This window comes from Corvus kubaryi, unplaced genomic scaffold, assembly GCF_017639235.1.
Source record: "Corvus kubaryi isolate FWS band 111438036 unplaced genomic scaffold, C.kubaryi_AGA036_p1.0 37300, whole genome shotgun sequence".
In the NCBI taxonomy this organism is placed as follows: Eukaryota; Metazoa; Chordata; class Aves; order Passeriformes; family Corvidae; genus Corvus; species Corvus kubaryi.
Window position 1 is genome coordinate 11,018,582 of NW_024581093.1, and position 27,660 is coordinate 11,046,241.

The window sequence follows — 27,660 nt, forward strand, 5'->3', positions numbered from 1 at the left end:
TAAGAATAATATTTTTAATTAATATTAATACAGAAAGAGCACATAGTACATTCCTTTCCAGCAGCAGCTCATTCAGCCCTATCATTGGAAAAAAAAAATAAATTAAGGCTAGTTGAGGGCAATCTGATCCAATGGTTTGTTTCCCTAGTGCCTTCTTGGAGACAGCCTTGTAAGTTTAAGAGACTATTTGTGCACAAAACATGGGATGTTTATTTAGCAAAACATCAAGAACAGATAAAAACATGCTTTGTTACAGTGGTAAAAATACAGAGCTTTCAAGCTGCTTTTTACACCAGCTCAGTTAGGAAACCACACCAGCCTGGTGTGCAGCATGGTGGTGCCTCGGTATTGTATGGAACAGGCAAGTGTCAGGGATCATGGTGACCACGCCCAGCTCAGTGCAGTATAAAGTGCACAAGAAAAATAAGTGCATTGAAATGAACCATTTATGAGCAAGAGCAATTCTTGTTACACAGAGTACTTGCTTAAAATGGGAATCTCACAGGCTGTTCAGTACAACACAGTATTACAATTTTCAAGAGCACAGAATCAGTATCACATATTAGAAAGACCTTTACTGAACATAGATATTTTTTGTATTTTTTCCTCCAATTATCTGCCCCACCCAAGACAAGCCTGATGTAACTTATGGTGGGTTTGGTTGGGGTTTTCTTGAAGGATTTTGTTTGCTTGAGTAAATCTGTAAGGCATCACCTTTAACTAATACCTTCTCTTTACCCTCCATATTCAAAATAAGCAAGGATTTAGTGGCACAGTGATTTGTTCCATTTTGAACCCCTAGTTCTAAAAATGTTTAGCAGAGCAGGCAAGTTGTATGGGGTGAAGGTTTTTTCCCAGCTACAAAAGTTTATGTCCTATGAAACTTTACATTTTTACAGGCTGTAAGGAACCACGTTGTCAATGTATTTTCCTACTCACATGTTAAGGCCATTGTTTAGCAGTACTTATGAGCCAAACCATGAAGCAATGATCTAAGTGCTATTAATTTGGGGGGACATTCGCCATATAAAAACAAGGAAGAGAAAAGAACTGATTGGGAGGTTTCCAAATGCATCAAACAACATAAACATTGGGTGCTTAGTCACTGGAATCTTTGGGCATTACCGTTAACAGCAGTAAATGCTTAAAATGCAGGCTTCAAAATAGCTTATTCAAATCCCCTACAAATATATGCTGAAGGCTTAAAAAAAACCACAAAAAAGTCTGCCTTTTTTACCCTTGCATATAAGTTATGCATATAAGTTCACAAGTTTCCTTTCACAGTGAAATCACTTTTCTGTTTGTATACTTGTTTCTGAGAAAGGAAATAAAATTGGGGTTATTTCTTAACATTTCATTTACATTGCCAGATCACCTCCAATGCTGTGCAGTACAGCACACAGCAATACATTTTAGATTAAAAGAAGACTCCTTGATTGCCAAAACTAATTTTTTTTTGCATGCTACAGAAGACATCTCTGCCCTCTTCACCAGTAAACAACTAACCAACCATGTAATCATACACTACTGCTCGCAAAACTATTTACCATTTGGCAGTAATCTATAGTACAAAATGCAGGCTGTAAAGCACTGCCTGCCCTTCCAAACACAGTATTTGTCACCAAGAAGTATGCACAGTAAAGAATACTCCCTACATGTCTCACAGGAAGAGTCCCCACTTCTTTTCCTTTTCCACTGAAAGGCCAGAAGATTGGAGGCAAGAAGCCAAGCAGCTCATTTGCACCCATCTGTATCAATTCATTTCTGCTAATAAGAGTATCCTGACAAGCTGGATACATTCCAGTAAAAAAGAGTGGGTATTTTGCTACAAGATTATTCACCTCGGAAACTTTAATATGGCTGCCAATTCCAATTCTCTCCTCTGGCCATAGCAGGTCCAAGACTGTTCTCCAAGCTCAGGCAGCAAGAGGTAACTATATGTAATGAGGCTGGGAGGGTTGGAAAGATGACACCAGTGGAAGACATGAAATTAATGCATTGGGGAAAGTCAAAAATAAATCTAGGACTAGGGAAGAGAAAGAATCCACACATGCAGACTGGTCTTATGGGTACAGGTTTGTGCTTGGGCCTGTGTTTGCTCCTCGTTCAAAGGGGACACTGCTTGCACCTCCTTCCAGGTTGGGACACAGTGGGCCTGGGGCTAAAAGGATCAAACCTTGCAGAGCAAGTTGAGTCTATTCTATTACTATTGTCTTTCTTGGCAAGGCCCCTCAGCATTTGCTTTGCAAACAGGGCTCTAAAAACATCACTTGAGGAACATGGATGCTGCAGCCAATCCTCCTCTTCAATACACAGCCAAGGGTGGGCTACCAAACCTGCTGCTCAGATTGCCCAGTGGGCTCCAGCCCATGGGAATGAACACAGGCTGCCCCTACTCTCGTTACCTACAAGATGCTTTGGTGGCATCTTTGTCAACACAGCTGAGCTGCTGCCCCAAAGCAGGGTGGATGCAGCTGAGGAAATGCCCATGGACAATAACCAATCCATTGACAGATGGTTATAGAATCCATCACCTAAAACCTCACTGAATTTTTTCAGGAGAGAAAGAGGTCAAGAGCTTAGGGTAGTACTGAAACAAAAGAGTTTTGCCAAGGAGCACAGACAGGATAAATAAGGCAAGGGAACATGAAAGCCAGGAGACTCTTGGAGGCAAAAGCAACAGTGACACTTCTAACAACCTTTCACTCTTGAGTGAAAGATTAGAGCACACTTCATGCAAAGGCTAATGGAACAGATCAACCCCCTCAGCACCCCCTGCTTTACACAGATTAGTCCTCCAAGCAGTTTTCAAACCTCTCTCTACTACCATTCTATGGTAGAGTGTGTCCCAAAGAAAGAGTCTAGGTTTTCCAAGAAAAACAAAGTAACCACATTTTCTACAATAAGGGATCAGTCTCCATTGCCTCTAAAACAGTGGCTTTTTCACGTGGCTTTTCCTCTGTTGTATTTTGTTATCTCTTCCCTTCTATAGACTTCATCCCAAAAAGGAAGTTTCCATATAAAACATTTTAAGAGTTGAAAATGTACAGTTCATATATATGCAATTTGTACGACCAGATGTTACTGTATATATATAGTTGCATGTTTGCTAGTCAGTGTAGACAGAAGTAGCTAAAAGGCAACTAAAACAACAGTATTTCATTGCAAACAGGAACCAACAGACTTCAAAGTATAGTATTTTACATTAACACAGGTTTTGCAGCTTTTCAAGTTAGTTTTCATCAGGTACTTGGTATACAGTAAAACTCTGATCTACCTTTATTTATAGTTTCATCTTTCCAGGCAGAGATTTTTAATATTCTCTTTTTAATATTACTAATCCTGAAATGAAGAGTCAGATGTATAACATATTCCCAGGCAGTAGCTTAATGTACTGTAGAAAAGTCAGTTTTGTTTACCAAGGACTAGAATTCACTTCAGTAACATTCCCTGAGGCAATCCATGAATTTTATTGTTTTGTCCTGGAATCATTTGTGTACAGTTGCTGTTCTGTTCCAGACTGCTTTGTTTCTTTAAAAATAGACACTTAGAAAAAGCCATCTGTTAACTTTCATTGCTAATTTTATATTTTAGCAATTAAGCGTCCCCTTAATGCCCTCTTCTTTTCCTCTCTTTCCCCTCCAAAAATTGCAACTTAACAACACAGCAAGTCTGTGTGCTTGATTTTTGCAAGACAGTGATTCAGATCTTTAAATGAATGTTAATTTTTGGAACTGAAAAGAATGTAGTAGATAACATAATATGCAATGAGCAGTCTAAAATTTATCTTATTAAACTGAAGTTATTCTCTCTTTCAGAGAGAATCTACTGCGTTAAAAAGATCAAGGGTGAGGAGACAGGGTGGGTGTAGAGAAACACATGAGAATCCCTGTCCACAGAAAAGCACTGAACTAGAACACTGTATCCTTACATTCCCAATGGATAAGGAGATTTCTCCTCATATAATTTCACCTTTAACACTTCAAAAATGCCTGTGTATCATCAATGCACTTAAAGCTTTTAAGTTTTAGTAACTTAACTTTGTTTATAAAACAAACACACGCAAGCACACTTCCTAGAGTGCAAAATGCTTAAATACTTCAGTGACAGAACTCCATATGTAGTTTTTGGAACAGTAAATCCTCTTGATGTCATAGTCAACTTCTTCCATTGCCAGCAACGGTTGCATTGAACTACTCAAAACTGCAGCAAACCTAAGAGTGGGTAACTCTGAACTGTCTCTTCAGTTCTGCAGAGATCCTGGATCATTTGTATAAACTCATCGTTGGACTTTGATACATGCACATGTAAGCATCACAAAGCAGTCTTCGTGCACAACCTTGGATTTTTCTGGAATCCAGTGAGTGCAATTCTTCTAGAGACATCTTCAGGTATTCACCAACTTCTGGACACGGGGTGACTTGTGGAATGTTAAAGCCATTCTGACCTCCTTTTGAACCATAAGGAAAGAAGAAGAAACAGATTAGGAGAGCATCTACATGTGTTTGCTCTTTATAATGTACTTTTATTATGACAGCATCACCAGTTCTTGAAAACGCCTTCTAAAATATGCCACACGGGACTGCTGCAGGGTAAACATCTATGAAATGTGTATTTTTCAAGAAATCACAACTAGAGTCAGAATAGTGTAGTATTTACCAACAAACCACACCCACACAAACACCACACAAAGCCGGGGAGAACTTTGGGTTTTCATTAACACTAAAAATTTTGTATGACTTTAGGAGAGTGACCTGAATACATAAACCACCTCACATGCACTGAATTTGTTAATAACAAGACAATTGGTAGCAGCTGATGAATTTACAAACCGTGTCTGCACCTGACTTGCAACACTAAGGCAGGGTTTGCTCCTGACCATCTTCCACATAAAAATGAGCAAATTCAAACAACACAGGTATGGATATTCTGCTGTTCCCAGCCGATATTTTTAGCTTATGAAGAAAAGCTGAAGAAAAATATTTGCAATACAAAAAACCCCCATAAGATCAGCAGGAGATATTTCCAGCATCTCATGTGATCTAAATTCCTGAAATAAAGTGGTTCTTTACAAACTTCAGTCATACATATTTCAAGGAGTCTGAAACAAAGCTTGATTATCTTCTGGCTGTTCTAAGAAAGTGACTCTAATTCTGTAGCAATTTCATTTTCAACAAGAGGCAAGATTCTTTTCTCCCTTCCAACTCACACTGTAACAGAGGGGTTCAAGAATACTTCATGCAAAAATTGTTACTATATGTCTGACACTTCATCTGTTACTGTTTTTCTCAGGCACCAGAATTGAGAGTCCATATTTAAATGGGATCTGTTTAAATAGCAGTATCTAAGAAAACACTTGTTTTAATGACATTTGTATTATTACAGGATAACAATTTTCCACTGATAACTCTAAAGGGATTCAAAGGAATAGCATAGATGTTGTAATGTGTGACTATTTCCTTTATTGTAAAGGCATTTACCGTAAATCATTTAAGAAAAAGCAATAAAAAAATTTGCATGCTGACTGATAATCACATACTTCCTGTTAAATACAAATTGAAAGTACATTCCTGAACTTGATTATTTAAAATTAATTCTCTCTGCCAAATTTGCAAAGCATAGAAAAATGTATAAGCAGTCCTGCAAGAAAACTTCTGCAGTTACTTCTACACCATCTGCTTACTAAGGTATCCAATTTAGGTGAAATTCAGAATATGCAAATCAGCAGCTGCCACAAAATCAATGTGCTGAGGTAAGGCTGAGTCAAGATCAGTATCCCAGCATCACGTACATCAAGTTAAATGATACTAATAACCCAAAATGTCAAGAAATAGTCACTGAAATCTAAAATACATATACAAACAAGTAAGAGGAAATGAAGAGACTAAATGAGAGGTTACCATCCCGATCTGCCATGCTGTCGAAGAAGAGCCAGGCGGAGTCGTCCCTGCCGTACTTCACAAAGGCTACATAGTGGCTGGTCTCAATGCACAGAACTGCAAACAGCTCCATCTTCTGCGAGGGGATGCAGCCGTGCCGCCAGTCCCAGTCTGGCAGATCCTTAGGAAGTGACAACGGATTGAATTTATGACTCTGTCTCTTGGGATGAAGATGAACCTACAATTGAAGTGATATTTCAGAAAAGAAAAAACACCCCATAAGATTATTTGTTTCAGTGGCAGACAAAGCTAGAAAAAACATTACTGCTGAACAGAAGATTAATGGCATTAGAGAAGGAACTGCAGTAACAGTAGCTGACTAAATGTTTCATCTATTTTTCCCCACCAGTGTAGTTCAATATTGCCCAGAAAATTCAAATCTAAGGTTAGAAGGGAGGTCAGGTTTAATGCAACGATTTCCTACTAAGCTCAGATTGGAAAACAAGCCATAAGGGACATCTTCACGCAATTTCCAAACAGCAAACTTAAGCATTTCTGTCATGAATTTATCAAGTCTACCAACGTAGCATGTACATAAAATTGGGATTTAAAGCACATGATTACTATTTCTCCACTGTGTCCAGTCCTGGATTTGGCAGTTGCCATGTTGATAAACAGGCAGGAGTTCCTGATCTGTCACCAAAGGAGACACTTCACTTGGTGGGTGGCAGCTGGTGAGGAACTCTCACTGTGCTCTTCTACCTTTCTTTCAATTATTACAGCATTAATAGTTTTGGGTTAAACCCATGAGAATAACAAAGACAAGCACTTACTTGCGTATTGCATGTTTTGCAGAACTGCTTGATTTTGCCAGCAGAAATATCAGTGTCTTCATAACACTCCCTGCACTCGTACATAGCGAGCCCTCCGCAGATGCGGCACTGCCGGGGAGCTGCATTTGCAAGAAAGGCATTAGTCTCCAGGCTGGGGAGGCTTTTTTTTTAAGAAAATGAATACAAAAATGCAGGAGAACTATTATTTTAAATGGAGAAAGACACTACATTTACAAAAAGTTAAAATGAGATTGCTAATCAAAGCAGAAATGTACCACTCTATTTAACTTCTCTTTGGTGCAATGTGCATTAAGAGAAAAACATTTACACTGGTAAGTTGCAAAACAAGATGATAAAAATCAAGTGCAAAAACAAAAGCAAAACCAGGCTTTTAAATCATGTTAGCTCTCTCTTATCATATTGGTAGAGCTTGCTTAGCCCCTATGGCTATCAACACCACCAAAAAAAAAAAAAAAAAAAAAGAAAAAAAAAAAAAGAAAAAAGCATAAGCTAATGGCCAAGACAGTGAAAAAAAAAGGCCATGACAACTTCAGAAATTATTACTCTAATGAATTTTGGCAGTCTTATTAATTCTAATCTCAAATTTAAAACTAGGTGTCCTTCCTTTGGTAATGCAATGAAAAATTCAGTGGATGATCAATGTCAGAAACTTAGGTCACAAAAAGAAGTGATACAATTATGGTTGAAAAATGCAGTCGCAACATGCCACAGCTGCACATCTTCATCTCAGGTTCCCTTCTAGTCTGATAACCAAATGAACAGCCATATTAATGAACTGCTTTGCTGCTAACAACTCAATTTTAAAAACACCCTCCTGAAATAACTTCAGCTGTACCGCTACTCAAGACTTAAATCAACACAATCAATGTATTTTATACATTCTTCTGTATTAGAGCTTCTACTTAACATAAGGGAAAAAAGCCTTCTAGCCAGTAAACTTTCACTTCTCACCCTGAGCATCTCACACTATCTTGGTAAATATCTAATAGAAAAACAACCCAAAAAAACCCCACCAGAAGTACCATTAGTACTTTCACTGTGTTAGGCACTCTCAGCAACTCCCTTTCAGTATACAATGCAATGTTACATACTTACTGTCTTCAAGTAAGTCTGTTATATTTAATTCCAAGGATGGAAAAATTTTATTGAACATTTTGAAGTCTTTTCCAAACCGGGGCATCTGGATAATCAGGCAAGAGGGTGCCTAAGTAAAATACCAGAATATAATGTCATGAACTTGAGATAAATAATTATCTAAGTTTATAGACATTCTTCTAATGTTATAAATATATTCATGTTATTTCAACTCACAGCCCACTGACAGAGGTATCTAAAAGTATTAGTCCTTAAAACAACTTACTGGCAGCAGCTAAGAAGTTTTCTTTTAGTAATTCTTTACCTAAATCATTTTCATCTGTTCAGCCAAAGAATACATGTCATTAAGTGAACCTTAAAATATTTTTGCTACGTAGGCATTCAGATCACTGACACAATATTCCCAATTCCACCATGTCTGCATGTTTTTACACCAAATCCTACTTTTGTCCCATTGCTGAATGGACGGATATTTAGGTATGATCACTTCTAACAAGGCAACAGCTGTCACCAACCTCTGCAAACTTCAAGTTGCTGTTGATGAATGACCACTCTAGTAACTGCTGAATTGTTGGGACTCCAACTTTCTCATTTTTGTCCATAAAAATTTGATAGAAGTAACAGTCTTGTACTTTCTGACCTGCTGATCTAAAAACAGATTTAAAGAAAAGAAAAACCAACAGATTCTGAAGCTCTACTGTAATAGCGAGTATCTTACTAGGAAAATAACATCTACATGAAAATAGTCTACAAAACATTCCCTCTTCGTTGAAATATATTGTGCTTTAAAAAACCCCAAACAAACAACAAAGCCAAACAAAACACAGCCTCCTGCCCCCAATGACTAAGTACCAGGCAGTCAAGTATTAAATGTGGACTGATTATGGAAAAATTTAAAGAAAAAAAAAAAATCAGTGTGAGTTTCAGAGCATGTTTTAAAAACATATGGCTATGCATGGCTGAACTACCAACTGACACATACTTCCTAAGCATCTGCATCAAAAACTCCAAGACAATAAAGCAGCTTTCATTGAAGAGACAATTAGGAGTTTCAGTAATAAAATATCAAATGAAACAACAATAATTATCTTCAGTATGATGGGTTTAATGAAACATTTCCTCTAAATCAGGGCGATATTTACACTGCTTCCTGCAGTGGAAGTCTCACACAGATGGCTAATGTTGCTAGACTTGCTCTATAGTTAGCAGAGAATTCTCCAAAAGGATAATCCAGATTCAAGGCTGTCCAGCTCTAATTGTTAATACTCCTTCCAGACCTAGGCAAACTCTGAGGCAGGTTACCACAAACTGCCAATGCAAGCCATAGTAAATAGTCTGAAGAAACATCTTCATCCTCACCAGAAAACAAACAAACAAAAACAAAACAAAAAACCAAACAAAAGCACCAGCAAAAAAAAAAAGCACACAAAAAACCCACCCTTTCCACTAAACACACACACACCCCTACCACAAACCAATTATCCCGTTCAAATAAAAAGAACCACAAAATCACAACACATTTCGTATGGACAGGGAGAGGGACACAGGATTAAGCTACCAATTTAAGCATGTTTTGAGGTCAGATGTTCAAAACATAGTCAAGTATCAAGTACCAATGTTTTTCAGATAATATTTCTGTTAAATAAACATAAATCTGATATATTTGGGAGGAGATCTGGAAGTACAAAAGAAAGGATATAGAAGACTGTGCTCAGGTTGAAGAAATGGTTTTTGCTACTATAGAGAAAAAGCATATAGGACTAACTAGCCTCTAACAGCAAATGAAAACAGTTAGGTAGGAGCTGTTTCATCTCAGCAGCAAAAGTTCCTGGGATGAAATTCCTGGGAGCTTTCATCAGATTTGCTATAAACTGTAACCTCCTCCCATCCCACCCAGCATTTAAGCCAATGTTGCTTTTTAGAGTACTCAGGTGTTGAGAGGACTCTAAGAGCATGATGCTCAGTGTTACCACTACTAATCTTAAGCCTTCTAAGAAGAAATGAGACTTCTGAATTTTCCTTGACAAGTTCAGGTATGTGCACAATACACACAGACTGGTGCTAAAAGCTGAATGGTGGAAGATATGTTTTGTTCTCTGTATGGCACAGACACGACAAAACCCTTGAAGGCCAAAGAAAAAAGATTCACCTTATTTTCAATAGTGGCTCAACTCTTAGGATATGGTGGAATAAAATATTCAAAAATTCTTCTGGATCTGGAGGGAGGAGAGAAAAAAGTTTTGTTAACATGCAAAACCAGATACATTATTCAAGACTCATTTAAAGTGAAGATTTTCAAAATTTTCATAGAAAATTAGTAACAGTTAGTTTTTACAGCTTTATTACCACAATAAGATTATGACAAACTATGAACATTTTCATAACAAACCTCTATTTGTTCTTTTAGTGTTAAATGGCCCTAATAGAAGGTACAGGCTCAACAGGGCAACAAAGCTTTCCCGTAAAGTTAAAAAAGATGCTTTGTATTTCAGAGGAATCATCTGGCATCACACAACCTTTCCAGGAGAAAGAAAAGCTTTCAAAATGAAACAATGAATCTGCAGAGAGCCAGTGAGGAGCAGTGACAGTAACACAAAAACTACACAACAGTCCCAAGTTCATCTAAACTAGAGACCGAGTTCTCTAATCAAGAATGCAGCCAACAGCAGCTTCCCAGAGGGCTGTTCTCCCCCATCACAGTTTGCTGGTGTATTTCTCTCCCTGCTACTAACTGCAGTAAATAGTGGTTCCAGCATTCAGTATTTACAAAGAAAGTAGTATTCTCCTGAATAAAAGCAAAACAGCTACATAATACAATGCTAATTAATCAATATATGGAGCAGAAGATCAAAAAGTTGGGAACTGATTTTTCTAATATGATTGGGACATTTTGTTCCTTAAAATACTACATAACCATTGTAACAATGAAATGTTGTAGTGCAAAAGTTTATTCCTCGGGGATCAAAGTGACATTGTGAAAGAGGACAAACACCCCAGCCTTATCACAGTCTTCTCCACCAACTGCTAGAAGAGAGTTACAGAGGCACAGGAAGGCACTAGAAGAAATCCAGGCAGTGGAAGACTGCACAAATTGTTCAGATAAGGTTCTTTACATACCTGAGGAAGCAGAAAAGACCTTTCTAGGAGCCAATGGTCCCTCAGATCTGTGGTAGAGACACTACAGCCACAGCAAAATATTTGGGTGTTTTGTTCTGGTATAATTATATACTAAGGTTCCTCAGTTCCTTCATATTAGAGTCTTATAAGTCTCCAAGCAAGGCAAGCCTCCCCCATTACCTTTTTCCTCTGAAGTGAATCCTGATGCAGCCTCAACTTTTTCAAGTATTTTCCTCAGTTTCATTATTTTTGTAGCACATACATATCCATATCTAAGATAAATGGGTTTAATAAGCTATGAGCTAGTTTGTGATCAAGTCAGAGAAGTACAAAAAACCCCCAAACCAACCAACCACTTAAATACTGAAATACAGGTTCTCAAACCCTTCTTTAACTGTATACAGTATTTCTTCAAACCTACATACTGATTTCTCATATTTAATCTGACTCCCAGTTTTCTTAATGTAGTATAAATTTAATGCAGTGCTCAATGTTCTTTTATAACCTTTAAGAGCATTTTTAATCATCAGCTTACCAGGATAACTGTTTTCGGATTTGTCAGTCAATTACTTTTGATTTGTTTTCACTCTAATTTGCACCTCTTAATACATCATTTCAGAATGTCACATAATAAACAACACTGCCAGAGTTGCTAACAAAAAATAAATTTCAGTATTTGAGAAAAAGTCACAGAGCTGTACTGCTGACCTAAGAAGCTGAGGCTTTGAGTATTTAGTCCTTTCCTCTCAAGTTTTAAGCATGGTAAAAGGACAGTAAGACATTCAGCCATCTCAGGCACCTGAGATTTCTGCTACTCAGTGTGTATCCTGCTATCCTACCTATTCCACACACTCTGGAACACACCAGACAAACCACACACTCCCTGACAAGAACAAGGCTTCAGGGGCCAACATTTTATTCCAGGAATCAAATAAAAACTTTGACATAAATTGTTCAGTGACAGCCCACAGAATTTTGGAACTACAACTGTATTATTCACTTGTTTGAAAAAAATTAAGCTTAAGAACAATAACTTTACACTGAGATTTTTGTTGCATCTCCTTTGCTCATTGTGCCTAAGAAATTACAAAGGTCATATTAAGTTCTTTTATTAAAAGCATTTTGGTCACTTACAGACCACATGTAAAAGGTAATGAAACTTCTAAAACACTGCTAAATTTATTGAACTGTGAAACTCCATATAAGATAACCCAACTAATTTTCTTACCAAGTACAACACCATTAAAAATATGTAAATATGAATGCTCTGAGAAAACATAACTTGTACTTATCAATACTTTTGTATTCGTTTTTGTACAAATTTTACAATGGCTTTGTGCTGATTCATTTGCAAATAAGAAATTACTGAAAACATTTTATCACTAAACAATGAATAACTATTCCCAGTTATCACTGAATAAATTTGCCATGAAGGAAAAGTAAAAATACTAAAAAAAGTACACTGAGTAGCAGAAGATAGCCAAATTTCTCAGATTTGCAGTAGGAATGCAAACACTGCAGGATCTCTCTAATTCACGTTAGACTAGAGACCAGTTCTTGTCTTTACTTACATTCTCAGAGGATTCACAATCTCTGTCCGCAGCAGCTCCTGAGTCTCACTATAATACTCTACATCATTCATTTCTTTAGGTCTGAGTAGCACAGTGTCCAAAACAGAGCTAAAAGAAAACAGGCTACAAAGAAAAAAGAAAAAGGAAGGTTGTTTTGACCATTTTAGATGCCTGAGCAACATAAGACAAACCAAGCAAAGCCACAGAAGAATTAACTAAACAAACTCAAAAGGAAGCAGTTATGGACAGGGGACACAGCTGCACTAAATAGCAAAGTCCACTCCAACCCCGTATCCTTTCCGCAAAGTACAGAACCAGTTGCCCAGGCAGGGTTCCTCAAAGAAGCTCTAAGAGGCATTTCCCTCCCTCCACCTCCTGGCCTGTGCTCTCCTTATTCTTCAACCATTTACAGGCCAGGGACTCCCTTAGTCTAAACAAGCAGATCCATAAGGGCTAGTCCAGTTTGGACATGACCAGCACTTCATTGCTGGCACTGGGAGAGCACAGCGACTGCAGCACAGGACACTGGGAGCTGCACAGCAATACACACAGACAGTCACTCAAGCAAAGATCACAGGTTCTGCATTTCTAGCATGGGATGCCACTATACAAATTATGAACTTACCAGAATAAGGTGGAGTCTAAGTAACAGGAGTTGTAATGACCCTGGATACCTTTCTTCTTTCCAATCATTGTCTCTAAACCTTCTTTTTCCATTTTTGGAGGAGTGTTTTCTTCTACAACTTCACTTAAGTAACCTCCAAAGGCTGAAATTTTTTTTTTCAAAAGACACTTTAAAGCCTCAAATTTTATCCCCCTTGAGATTTTCCTATTAATGTTTTATAGCTAAGCTGCTGCCTTAGTGTAAGCATTCCTTCTCTGGACTAGAATAGCATTATAGCTGAGACTCACTGTCTTCCAGAGAGTGAAGAAGGCCTTACATTCCACACTAGAGTGCTTCAGAAAGCCTGCAGCACTGAATTAATTTTATCCAGTAGGAATGAAGTTCTCCTTTCATTACAAATGCCCTGTTCAAACTATCTTACAAGTATCAGACACTTTTTTTTGCTGTTGTCCCAGGCAATACAACATGACCCAAGAAATCTAAAATACCCGAAGTTAGGGAACAAAAGGAGTTTTTCACCACTAACTTCCATCATAAAAATACATGCTTTTCTTTGTTAATATTTAGAGAATAAAATAATTTTATGTTATAGATTATAGAAAAATAACTGCCTTTATTTCTGATAATGTAATCATACAATGCTAGAGTTGTAAATACCATTTTCGGCAAGATTGTTTTACAACTTCTAAAGTAAAAAGTGTACAGCATAAAAAAATCCTATAATTTTATGACATTTCTTTTAATATATTAACATTTTCTTGTTCTAAAGCATAAAAGAATTAATTCAAGAATCACTGTATTCTGTACAGGCTGATCTTCTCAATTAAGTAATACCTGTACAGATTTCCAAGTGTTCAATACAAAGAACTTACTGCAGGAATGAATGAAACCAAAGCCCTGGCCAGTTCCCAGCTGATAAACAAGAAATAAGCAGAAGGTCAGTACCTAGAGAGTTGCAGCGCTCGATCTGGTTGGAAACAGGCTGGAGTGAGGCAAACCTGGAATCTGGCCTGCAGCTTTTGAGTTTAACAAAAAGAGCTTTCTTTGGAGCACAAGTAAAGTATCGAGTTCCTTTAAACGTTCCGTCCGTACAGCCTGCACATTCATCTTCCTGAAAATTCAAGTGAGAATTCACTGTTTTTCTTATTTCTACAACTCTGCAGTAAGACATTTGATAAAGTATCTACCCAGAAGTCACCCTTCTGCTACCCTGAAGCGTGATGCACACTCTTTCTGGAATTTAGTATCCAAAGTCTCGACTGAGGTGTTGTTTAACTGGATTTATTGAGGAAAATTAAGAGTTGCAGGTTTCTTTCTTCATGGTTAAACTTTCACTCCATCCAAAATAAAACAAGAATTCCATCAGAAGCAGTGTGGGAGAGGTGGGAGGGGAGACTGTGAATTTAACCTAGCCCAGATTCCTTCTGTAGTTAGAAAGAGCACTTTTTACAACTTAATTTAAATCACTGAGCATGGGGTAGTGTGAACAATTTCAGTGTGACTAGGCTGCACAAGAAAAATGCCTACTTCAAAACACACAAAATGTACATCAAGGAGAGATAACACAAACTTGGAGTGAACAACAACAAGCTGTTCTCTTCAAGAACAGGATTTAAGGTATATTGCCTGCTTACTAACAAGGGCTAGGCTTTAATGCAGAAATGCACGAGTGGCACCCAGGTTAATGCATGACACCCTATGGAGCAGTCTCAGAATGCCTGTGGCTTCAACTTCACCCAAAACACCCACAAGATCAGGACTTTTTTACAACAGCTGGAATTCCAGTCACATTCTCACTTTGCTTGTGTTTTACAAAATTTTATACTGCTTCATGTAAAATTTTATTGGGTATTATCCCAAAATAAAGAACCTCCTCTCCCTAATTGTGTATACATTCATTTAACCGATACCCCATCACAACCTCGGCAGCAGCTGCCACAGAGGAAATGTCAGTACGCAACAGCAATTAATGTTTGAGGCAACTGTACTTTTTTTTTTTTTTACACAAAGGGCCCACAGAAACACATAAAGCACATGGCTGTCAAATCAACAATATCACTACTGTCAATTATCAAAACCAGTCCTATGGCTCTGACAGTCATCACTCTGACTGCCTGTTTGCTGATATGCAAACAACAAACAAACAAAAAATTATATTCAACAAAGACTACTACAGCTAGAGAATTTTATGTAAATTTCCATTTCAAAGGACCTTTAAATTTCATTTTTCAATTACAATCTCCATAATGTAAACAAAGGACACTCCTTTAATGCAAGAAAGTGATCAGTCCTACATATTCCATTGCCCATTGTGATACAAAGACATCTCAGAGCCTATTAACAGGGTAAGGTGTAGGGCAGCCACAAAAGTCAGAGCTTATCAAAGAATTTAGTGCTAAGGAGATCACATGGTAACCTGTTGGGGCAAATCCCCCAGACTGGCTGTTTTTGCAGCATATACAGGTACCAGCTCCGATAAAGAAAACTAGTAATTAACATTAATATGAACTAGAATTATATTTACCAGTTCCAGTCCTGCTAATACTTCATTTACTCCAGGGGGCTGGCCAATCCAGCGGATTACTCCATAGAAAGGAGGATTTTCTTTAACTTCTGCCAAGGAACCTGCTTCAAGACCATGTGAGTTTCCAATTGGTCCTGCTGTTGATGGACTCTCCTGGGTAGCTGTAGTATTCGCATCACCCATGACTGACTGAACAGATAAAGAGAGAGGACTATGTCCCATAGTACCATTAGTACTTGTTGTTTTTGTCAAGCTAAAGGGGAGGGAGTGAAATCTGTTTTCTGTAGACACAGAGTTTGTTACAGGTGGCTGCAGTGGTGGTGAAGAATGCCCAAATCCAGAAGATGAATCAGTAAGTGATTTTGAAGGGTCTTCAGCAGCTGTTAAAATCAAAACCAAGATGTTAGTTAAGTGTTGGGGTTTTTTTTCCCTGTATTAAAAAAGGAAAGACTTGGCTATCAAACCAGCCACATCTGATTTAACAGGTGGGAAGCACTAACACCTGGGGACATTTAGGAAGACTTTTGTCACTTGGCAACACTGGAGACACAGAACTGACTGAGCAGACACTGCTGCAGTCCCACCACTTTTACCACAAGCAACAGAAATGAACAGCACAGAGAAAGGAGATGTTAGAAACTACAGGAAGGTTTAGATTGAAATCTTTTTTTTCCTCCTCACATGAGGCTTTCTTTGAACATGAGCTAACAGCTCCAAGGATTATTACTGTAAGGGACAAAACCAGGAAGAGCTCATTGGTCGTTGTGACTAAGGGAATTCTTTGGTTCAGAGCTTATAGAGACATAAATAATTGCTTGCAAATATTATTTGCAAACGGAAGAGTGCTTATTCCCCTGACTATCACAACAGACTTTGGTTTTAATACAAGGAATCTATCAGTATCTATAAAGAATAAAGGATTAAATATGTCATGACCAGTGCAGTGCCTGATAAAAGAGATCACAACTCTATGTAACAGCACAAGCACTCTGTGTCTTATCTCTCTACATAGTCATAGAATACCCTGAGTTGGAAGGGTCTCTAATACACAATTGCTATTCACAGAACAAAAATCTTCATTCATCTTCACCTGTTCTCCCCATGCTATTTCATTAAATGAAGTTAATGTCTTAAAAAATGTTTTAAAAAAAAAAAGACATCTGTTACACAACCAAGAAAAACTTTAACCCATTTTCTTTTGTGGTTCAATGAATTTAGGGGCTACTGCTGCTATAGGTTTCCATTGCAAATTAACATTATTAGTTTAGTATTTACCCCTTCAGTCACGAAGCCAGTTAGCCACATTTTTCTAAAGTTTACCAGGAAAGAAAAAAAAAAAAAATAGGTCTGGAAGCAAATCAAGCTATATTGATCCCTTAAGTGTGTGCACTCATACTTTTAAAAACCAAAAGGGAGATTTTACAGAAGTAACTTTTAAAAAACCCCATGTATGCTTAGATAACTTCCCTGCTCCCACTTCCAGACTGATTAGCTGGCATGGCAGATATTACAGTTCCCTTGGATCTGTAACATTAGCTACAAAGACAGGCGAAATGCAATTACTCCGTATACTCAGCTACAAGGAATATCTTCGTGTCTTCCATCCCAGCCTCAGCTTTTATTCTGCCTGTGAGACACGTGCATTCCCACAGAGCTGCACATGAGTTGCCAAGAACGTAATCTCCTACATGCAGAATAAAACCACAGGTCACACCAAGACAAGAGTACATTTTACAGGGCTTTCAAGATGCTTTTTCTGTAGTATGTATTCCACTAAGACAACACAGTCCAACTGTTTTACATTTAATCTCATCCTTGTTTTATTTGAAGAGCATAATGTACTCTAGTTTTGTTTTGGGGGTTTCTAAAATAAATATATAAAAAACTATCCTCTCTCTTTACCTTCATCAATATACCATGGGGGTTTTGTTTTTGTTTGAGGCTGAGAGTCAACTGATGAGCCATTTAATGTATAGAAGACTTCAGATCTGCTTCTATTTCCAGGTTCAGAGGTAGATCCTAGAACACATATTTTATTGAAGAGATTAATCTCTATTTACAAAAGGTCACTTACACTCTTATTTCATAGTATAAATTTGTTATACTTTCAAGAATATACAACTGCCTTTCCACAAAGGAGCAAACCCTCCCATCAAGGCTAACACAGTTCTAAGCTTACAAGGTAGAAGTCTACACCAAACCAACATACACTCTAAGCTGAAATTTCAAGTCACCAAGCTTAAAAGAAGGCAGCAGATATCTCTCAAGAGCAAATTTTTCGTGACTATAAATTATGGACAGAAGAAAGTATCTGCAATACAGTTACAGCAGGTGCGTTTTGGTTCTAAAGCACTGAAATTTCACAGTAGGCAAATAAATTACTGATCTACTTTCAATTCTATAACTTGTGCCAACATATAACCACAGTTACCACAGTGAAGATCATCTCTGCCAGCATCCAATGCCAAGTAAAATGACAACTTACAGAATATACTATCATGAGTATTCTACTATCCAATGTAGACACAGAATTTTGATTTTTGCCTTTAGGAAAAAAAAAAAAAAAAGGATAAATTGTTTCTCTTTCAATTTTGGGGTTTTTTTCCTGGGAGGATTTTCAGAGCTGGACAAAAACAGAGTCAAGGAAGTTTATATTTTAGGAATTCGATTCTGGTTTTGAATCACAGCAAAATTAATACAGGCACTATTAAGTAGATCTGCTCCAGGGCTAAAAATTTTGAAGTTCCTTGTTCTGCAAGAAGACAATAGCAAACTATATATACTAAAAACCAAACCAAAACGAAACAATAAACACACACCACACTTCCAGAGAAACGGAAGGCAGCCCTGACCCGGTGATACTAGACAACTAGGTAATACAGTCTTGAATTTTTGCTAAACCTCAAACTCTTTTTCATGAAAATGAAGGCAGTTTGAGCAATCTTAACTTAAACTGTCTACCATCTTTATAATGATTAAATAAATTCATACTAACACTCTACTTCACAGAAATTTAACTTTTAACTACAGTTGCACTTGATCTTAAAGGTCTCCGCCCACCTTGATGATTCTATGAACTTGACACATAACTGAAATAATAAATCAACTGATAAAAAGACTTTTTTTTTTGCAAGCAACAGAATTTTGTAATCTTACATAACTAAAGAAAATCCCTTGCCATACGTACCTATAGCCTTTGGCTTACTGTGATTGAACGAGCTTTTGTCACCACTTCTTGAGGTATAGGCAAGCTTGGGAGGTCTCCTGTCCTGTGACACAGTCTCTAAGACGTGGTACATGAAGAGAGTATTAGCTTCCCTTTTCTAAAGTTCACCTCAGAATGTAACTGAACAAAGGTCTGCCATCACAAGCTGAATGGAACAAAGCCTTGTTTGGCACATAACCAACATTTTATATGTATACAATTTGCTTTTATCACATCAGCAATTGTTTACTCTGAAGTCTACCATTACTTCTTGAACATATCAAATAGGTTGACTTTACATCCTTCAACATATGTATCTATTTCCATTATGGGAAACAGATGCAAGAAATTTTAAGGTTTTTATTCTACCAACACATCTACAATAAATGCTCTTTTCAAAAAAATGGAGACGTCCCCATGAATTCTCCAGAGAAGAGCAGAAACTTTGTGCAAAAACATGCATCTCAACTAAACCAGCATGCAGGAGGCAGACATAAGAAAAGTCAGTCAAACTGAAGAGTGAGAACAACAGTTACAGACTACAGTCATTAGAACCTGCCTAGAGACAGAGCCCAAACAAAAGTCTCATATAAACTTTCTTTTCTTCAGAAAAGGAATCAGGGTACTGTAGTTGTTACAAATTAACACTATTCAGTGAATTACTTCAGTGAATTTTTCCAGTCTTGACAGGCATTTCCAAGTATTTATTCACAGAATGTACACCTAATACTGTCAACACCTTTCAAGCAAAGAAAGAACAGCTTTCTGATCAAGATACTTGAACTCCTGGAGTAAACTGAACAACAGTCCATAGAAAAGATTCCCACTACAGACACTCACATATTCATGAATATTATACACTGCATAGTATTATAAATACTATACAATTTGACAGGAATTGTGTTCAGTATTAAAGCTTTTCTACTAGTGAGACTGTAACCCAAAGGAGGGTGAAACTGAAGAGAAGTATAACACAGAAGGTAATTCAAGTGAATTTAGGATATTAATTCTGCTGTACTGTTTTAATCATATAACTGTGCCTAGGTGGAGGATGTCCTAGATGCTGTCGAAGTCTGCCTTCTGGCTAAGAAAGCAGGGCATACCTGGAATAACATCATTGATATGCAAAAGAAGTGTACTTTCAACACTTGCAAAACTGCACAGCTGTATTCCATTATATCTTCCATCCCAGTTTCCAATCGGATTATCCTAAAAATAGAAAAACACATTACATGTATCCCAAAAGAAGATTTACATCATACTGAGTACACACATATGTCTTTAGGAATATAAAAAGTAGGAAAATGAAAGATTTGACAACATCTACTTTTTCCTGTAACAAATTTTCTATTTAGAATAGGCAAACATTACAGTCTTTAAAGACAAAAGCTTAAAACCTGCTCTCTTGAGAAGTAGTTCCTACTTTAACAAGCATTTCTCTTCTAAAAAACATTGCTGATAAACAAGCTAGAACAACTCCAGTGCATTGTTATGGAACAGCTGCTGCAACCAAGAAAATGGAAGCATCTAACCTATAAAACCAGAACAATCTTGAACTACCAAAAATTTAAAAGCTGCTTATTTAAAAAAAATTCATGTTGCTAGAAACAATTTTTAATGACAAGCTTCACATTTTCTTGAGAGATCAACTTTTGTACTTGAAGCTCATACTTTTAAGGTAGAACAAAGTCAAACAAAACAGTTACATGAAAAAAAGCTTTTTAAAACGGCTAACAAAAGAAAAAGACATCCAGCCTACTTTTTTAACAGGCAGAACAAAGCCAGTCTCACAAGACGAACACTCAACTCCATGACTTCAGGACTGACACCTAACATGGCAAGTAGCTCAGTGGAGGCTCCTCAGAGTAAGCAGAGTATTTTGCCTGAACTGTTTAGCATCAAATAGGACACCATTTACCTGATGCCAAGAAACAATTACCACCAAGGGGCATCTTTGAACACAGTGTTTATTTCCCATTTTAGGTCAGCCTCCGCTGAAGTAGCTTGTGGATAATGTTTCTTCTTCTAAGTGCATGTCATTCACTAGCTAACACACATGCAGAAGTTACTAAAGTCAGATTATTTTCTTACCATGTCCACTCCAACAACGTATCCTAAACTTTCGTTTCCTGGTAAGACATCACAGAATATAACTGTCCCATACTCTATACTCTCTCCTATCTTCAGAGAAACCCTGGAGTTGATCTCCAGAGGAGGAAGTTCTACCTGCATTGTGTCAACTGGAGCTGCATAGTCACTTTCCAGTTCATTGTCATCATCTTCCACCAGCTCCAGTTTGTCCAAAGCAACAAAAACCCCACAATCCTCATCACATCTGAAAAGCTGCTTGCCTTGGTACTGTCCATCAGTAAAGCCCTGACCGCGACCTTCTTCCTAAGTGTCGGAGGAGGAAGAGGAAGGGAAAAAAAAAGAAAAGATAAAAAACCAAACCATGTATTCTGTGAAAAAACAGACTACTAAAAAAGCAGCAACACAATCCAGTGTTTTGGACAAGCTGCACTAAGAATTTGCCTGATGAACTATCGTTATATTGAGAGAATTCTGTTGTCAGCATCTGTGGCAAATACACAAACTGTCTATCTCAGGAGAATAAAGAGCAAGATGTCATTACATTAGGGAGTAGCCGCAGGCAGAAGCCTTTATAGTCAGAGAAGCATGTTCTCTTCAGGTGCAAATTTTGCTTCAATCATCAAATTTTTGCCATATCAAGACAAGACTACTTCTTACTAGACATAATGCTAAGCATTCAAAAATTCCACTTATATGCCATATAAAGTGAAATGATTTTCAGAAACACTTGGGCCTGATATTCCCTGAGGTTCTTAGTGGGAATTACAAAGAGTCCAGGAAAAGTTTAAAGAGTACTTTGAAAAATATACTCCTACAACAAGATGAGAACTCTCCTGAGTTCAATAGCTTACGGTTGCCATTAATTTTGTACAAGTATCTCACAAGGAGCATACAACAGGTACATTCTCTATTTTAACTAGTTGCCATTGGACTTTTAGGAATCTACAAAAACAGCAGCCCTAAAATCCAACCCTGCATTTATGGACTGTATCCTGACACCAGAAAACAAAGCACTCAACAGAAATCTGAGAGTCTGATATTCACCATGATAGGGATGCAAGCATTTTTGCCCAGAGAAGTTGTGGATGCCCCATCCATGGCAGTGTTCAAGGCCACGATGGACGGAACTCTGGGGAACCTGGTCTAGTGGAAGGTGTCCCTGCCCATAGCAAGAGGTTTGGGACTACATGATATTTAAGGTCTCTTCCAACCCAAACCATTCCATGATTCTATGAATTAAATTTTTCTGGGCTAGAGGACTCAGAGCATGCTCAAGTCTTTCTGCCAGCCCATGCACCACATCCAGCTTCACTTAACATGGAGATTACAAGGCTGATGCGATATGGCACATTCACATAAAAATATTTATGAGAATGAAGGTACAGTTTTTAGGGGTAACTATGCTTCTAGAAAAAAAAATATTAGGAGTTTCTCCTTATAGTGAAGATTTATTTAGCTCACCTCATAAAGCATATCTGATACTACCCCTTAGCAAGTAACTTACCAGCAATTCTACTCCAAAGTATATCCCTGTTAGGGACCTTTCTTGCATTAAGGGCCCTCTGAAGCGAACAACTCCAGGATATTTCTCATCCCCTGATCTCAGCTGTACTCTAACAGGTGAGCCAATATCTATCTGGACGCCTTTAGCTAACCTGCTTTTGCTTTTAAACAAACTGTATCTTTCCTCACAGTTAGTAATAGCCAGAAGCAACTCTGCTAGTTTTTCATTTATTTCTATAACATCCTTCTCATCCACAAACAAGATTGCATGAGGTTGTTCCAGAATCTTTAATCCAATCTGCAGTTTCTTGCCTTTACATGGAATATTTCTGGAGTGTGCCACAGAAGAACGGTCTTGAAAAAACTGCCCAATGCTACCTTTGGGCACTTTCAAGAGCTTTTGAGTCTGCTTGTCTATGACACTGCATTCCTGGAGAAGCAAGTAAAAGATCCGCTCTTCCCAGTAGGATGAACTTGCTTTTTCTTGACTCCATAAGCCTGAATTCATTGTGATTAAAACTTTAAAAGCTGCACAGAAGTCTTCAAGAAAAATAAGCTCTTGATTTATATGCAGAGATCTTTCCAAATTCTACTGAAGGGTCCAATCTTTGTGAAACAGTGCAATATCCCTTCTGCAAAGAAACACATTCAGAGCAGGAAGTCTAGAATAAAAAGAAAAGAAAAAACAATTGAATTGGGTAAGTACAGCTAGTCTTAAATAAAACATAAAACAATTTAAATCTGTGACCAGACTCATTCCTCATACAGATCAGAGTTCAGCAAATGCAAGGCAGTGACCACAATCCCAGAACAGCCACTGTACTGCTGATCATGGACAGACCCATTTACCCATCTCTGCTCCTTATTGCTGTGTATTTCATTTCCTTCTCTAGTTCCTTGAAAAAAGGGGTTGTGGAAAACATGTAATGAAATGCAGAAAACAAAGAAAACACACATAAGTGAAAGCAAAAAGAAAACTTAAGTGCAAATGAACATGAATAAACAACCTGCTCTGGTTTACAAACAATATTTTAATGAAACTTTCCACTATAAAGTTCTTTTCCCATGTTTAGTGACTACTTATTTCTGACAAAGTGCACTGCATCTGTCATTCTGCATAACATTTTGATTTAGTGAAGCAGAAAATTTTGTTGACAAAATAGAGCAGCAGAAAATGGGAACTTTAGTAACTTGTAACAGCCATTTCTTTAATAGAAATGGACAGTTCCAGTAATATACAATATATGAAAACCAAATTGTGCCAACATTGCAACATGCAGTTCTCAGAAAAAAAATTGGAGGCTGTTACTTTTATCATTCTAGAAAGATAGTTCACTTCAAAGTAAAAAATACCTCACTTTCAGCTATTAAAAAACCATGGAAGCAAACACCTTGGTTAAACATCATCTTAAGAACTATAGCTCACAACCAATGAAGTGAAAAAGAACAATTTAAAAATACTTCTTTGAGCATATGTGTCGTTAGTTCACACTGGATACACAAAGAAAGAGACTTTCAGAAATAAACGGATCTTCTTGGGACATACAAAGGGGTCTGTTGTCTTTGTTCCCCATTGCTACTAATAGTGCTGTAATTATTTTTCTCATCTTTTTAAACAGACAGAGTATTTAACAAAACTCTTTCCCCAAAGAAAAGTAGTAACTATAGACAACCTGAAATTTGGGCAAAGTCTCAACTTTCAGTCCCTAGGAACTCACACATTCCTGTGCTGCCTCAGTGAGGCTCCTGTACCATCCAGACACTCAAACCTGTTTCTCATCTGCACAGATGTGACACGTGGGTGTCAGTGTCACCACCACACTTCAACACTGCTGCTGCAGCAGCTCACAGGAGTTCTGTGGCTTAATGTGTTTCCATCTGCAAAGTAATTAACACCTGAGGAGCAGGATCTAGACAGTTTCTGATCTCACTGAAGGAAAGTCTGGTAGACCATCCATGTGTTTCCAAGCTAAAAAATATTTTTCCTCACTTTCATTTGATACGTATAAATGGGCTTTAATGTTTGTTGATGATTAACAAAAAAGTGGTGTGAGCATGGGACTGAAATAGTTTATGTGGAAACTGATGAAAAACACAGCAGGATTCCCCTCCCCCTGCGCCACATGGAAACATGATTAAATGACCATTAGTTTTTTTTAAGTCTACTCAGATGTTAAAATAAGAGTTTCATACAAGTTCTGATTGGTTTGCTTCCCTTACTTTTTTTCACACAATGGGAAAAAAACCTTGTCTTGCTCTTCATAGTTCCATTTTATGTTCTCAGCTTTCAAAAGCTGGCACACTTCACTTACCTTTCTTTTTTTTTTGAGCCATTCCACAAAGTTTCTCAATCCCCAGTAGACTACAAACAAGTATCTCTGACATTACAGGGATTCTGATAAATAATTAATTTTAATAAGTATGTATGGAATAATATATTAAAAGAGGAAGTCCGTTCAACAGCTTGAAAAAGGCTGATTGAAAAAATTTATTTAAAATAAGCTTTATCATATCTATTTTTAGTAAGTATAGCTTGCTTGCAAGTTCATTGCTGCAATAATAAAATCTTCACGTGTTTAGTAGTAAAGAATTCAGTGAGAAAACATGCCAACAGCTGCATTTAGATTATGTAATAACTTTATGTGGTGTGTGGTCAGTCTTTCAAAGCCCTAGTCATCCACAGAAATGCTACTAAACCCACTGGATATAGTACCAAATGGCTTTCTTTCAATAAATAATTCATTATCCCTATATCCCTATGCCTTCCTTTAAAAACTTATCTACAACCACCGTCTCATACAGCTTTAAAAGCCAAATACCCTTCTTTTAGAATAATACAAGTGATAAATTATATTTCAAGAGCACAGAAAAGCTTGTTAAAAGGACATTAAGTTTTGGCAGTGTATCAAAAGTACATTTGCATACACCACTGATTTTAGGATTATTTTTACAGCCATTTTCCATGGAATTCTGTGAATAAAGTAAAATATTTGCTGAACAAACAGGGTAGTCATATCAGACTATGACCAAAATCAACTATTAGACCACTGTATGATTAATTTGGAAACCAAACAACTTAATCCTTACCAAAAAGTCAACACTGCACAACACACCAGCAACTACAACACTTCTGCAAACCCCAGAGTACTTGACCACCAATACAGACAATTTAAGTGTCAGAGCCTGTTAAGCTGCATCCTTCTGTTCCACCTAATACCTCATTTTTTTCATGCTCTAAAGACTTTGGGGAGAAACAGGCAAAACACAGTTACAACTGCAACACCACACAGTTTGCAAGAAAAACACTTTTAAAAAATTGTCAGGTGTAGGCCATAAGCTACCTAACTTCAAAGCTTCCCTAACTTCCTTTATTCCTCTGTCATGAGCCACTGTTGCCGCTACAGAGACATCTCATCAGAATAACAGTTTGCTCTGAAATTCAAGAACTCTGCTTCTACCCTGCAGGAACCTTACATGAACTATATAGAGATGTTTAAACCAGCTATCAGGTTTTGGAATGAACACACGTCTGTGGCTCTGATCCAGAGCAGAAAATGAAAAGGCTAAAATAAACTGCACAGTTTATTAAAAAAACTTCCACTTTAATACCAAAAATAATTTAACCACCTGAGATGCACAGCTCTGTTTTTCAACAGCCCAAAACCAATTTTCACGTGAAGGTTAAAACTAGGAGCAGGGAAATTTAGTTGCAGCTCAATGTACACAGAATTACATGCTGGCAATACAAGCCATGAGTGGAAGAAATAGAAACTGTTTCTCAAAAACAGCGGTTGAAACAGCCTAATACAAAGACGTTCGTACTGGTAACATGATTCCTAAGGGAAAATGCACCGGCAGTTGTGTTCGGCGTTATAAATCTGATTCAAAAAATCCCCGCGAGAGGAAGAACAGGAATCATTCTCAAGGGCCAGAATGCTGTGGCGTTACGAGATTTGCCAGTACGGCCACCCTGCAGACACCCCGCGTCCAGTCTTCCCCAAAAAATATGAAATACGTGTGCTCAGATTCCGAAATGATACGGAATATCGTATTTCACTTGGTTCTCTCACGGAGTGTTTCATGTCAAGACACGTCCATGAGAACCACATGGCTCCGTGCAAGGCTCAGCTTTGGAGAATTATTATCCTCCCCCCCCCAAATCTGAGCATTTTCTCTCCTCCCCAGGCGGCTGTGTGCAGGACGGGGAAGGAAAGTCCCGAAACACTTCTTGAGTAGCCAACGCGTTGCCCGGGGATTGAGGCTGAAGTGCCAGAAAGGCCCAGCAGGGCCCGCCAAGAGCGGAGCCACCGCCACCCCCGGCCCAGCCCGGCCCCGCCGCTGGGCCCGGCTCCCCCAGAATCGCAGGGGCGCCTGCGGCGGCTCACGGCGACCGCCCACGGAATCGGCCGGAGCGCGGCCTGATCAGGCGCCCGCGCCAGCCGCGCCCCTGCCTGACGGCGCCGAGCGACGTCCCGCGGCAGCGCCCGACCCCGCTCGCTCCTCACCTCCTCATGCTCGGCCCGGGCTGGGCCTCCCGCCCGCGGGTCCGTCCCGGCGCCCTCACGCGCCCGACGCGCCGGCCCTGCCCTCTCCGCGCTCCCCCATAGCCGCCACGGCCGCGCAGCGAGCGCCCGCACACCCGCTCCTGCTGCCCCGGCAGGCCCTCCCCCTCGACCCTCCGCCGTGCCCGCAGCCAATCACAGCGCGCCGGGGCCACCGCTGCGCAGCACTATTGGCGAGAAGCGCCGCCAGTCACGAGCGGATCCGGGGCTTTCCAGTGCATCGCGGTTGTATGAGCCGCAGGGGAGGGGGCGGATGGCCGAACCCGCCCCCTAGAGAGCGCTGATTGGTCGCGCAGAGCGAGGGGGCGGGACTTCTGGCTCTCCGGAGACGCTGATTGGATGGCGTGCGCGTGCCCCCAGCGGTGGGCGGGCACTGCGCCGCGGGGTCGGTGCCGCTGCCACGCCCCGGTGCCGGCCCTGCGCGGGGGCTTGGCTCCCTGAGGGCTCTGGAGCCTGCGGGATGCGCTGCCCGAGGCCGCCCCGCTCCAGCCCGCTCTGGGAAGGGACACGCCCGCGTCCAGCGCTGTGTCCTGAGCCGGAGTCGCTGGTGGTTGTCCCCGGCGCGCGCAGAGAGGTTCCTCGGGAGGTGGCAGAGACGTCCCGGTGCAGTCACGATGCTCCCCGGGAAGAATTA

General features: G+C 38.9%; 1 protein-coding gene across 2 annotated transcripts; it reads right to left on the reverse strand.

Annotated features, from left to right (window-relative positions):
- On the reverse strand, positions 1-27,106 carry CYLD (CYLD lysine 63 deubiquitinase). Of its 2 annotated transcripts, none has more exons than XM_042027521.1 (17): positions 26,970-27,106; positions 22,466-23,126; positions 21,097-21,264; positions 19,974-20,079; positions 18,853-18,948; positions 17,568-17,684; positions 15,666-16,045; positions 14,087-14,252; positions 13,142-13,283; positions 12,517-12,639; positions 11,126-11,217; positions 9,978-10,044; positions 8,344-8,476; positions 7,829-7,937; positions 6,713-6,831; positions 5,901-6,117; positions 1-4,450 (listed from the first exon to the last, which is right to left on the reverse strand). In XM_042027521.1, exons 2-17 carry the CDS (start codon positions 22,970-22,972, stop codon positions 4,266-4,268), a joined length of 2,727 nt encoding a protein of 908 aa, XP_041883455.1. In that variant the 5' UTR covers positions 22,973-23,126; positions 26,970-27,106; the 3' UTR covers positions 1-4,265. The 2 variants fall into 2 exon arrangements, with proteins under 2 accessions (XP_041883455.1, XP_041883454.1); XM_042027520.1 differs by having other exon boundaries at positions 20,962-21,264.
- Positions 27,107-27,660: the final 554 nt, after the last annotated feature.

Bases quoted from the DNA above. Each gene is read 5' to 3' on its own strand.
- CYLD (XM_042027520.1), bottom strand. From the start codon at position 22,972: ATGAATTCAGGCTTATGGAGTCAAGAAAAAGCAAGTTCATCCTACTGG. The intron at 7,938-8,343 runs GTTGGTGACAGC...TATTTTACTTAG, and splicing joins GCAACTTGAAGTTTGCAGAG to GCACCCTCTTGCCTGATTAT. The intron at 6,118-6,712 runs GTAAGTGCTTGT...CTTCAATTGTAG, and splicing joins GCAAAACATGCAATACGCAA to GTTCATCTTCATCCCAAGAG.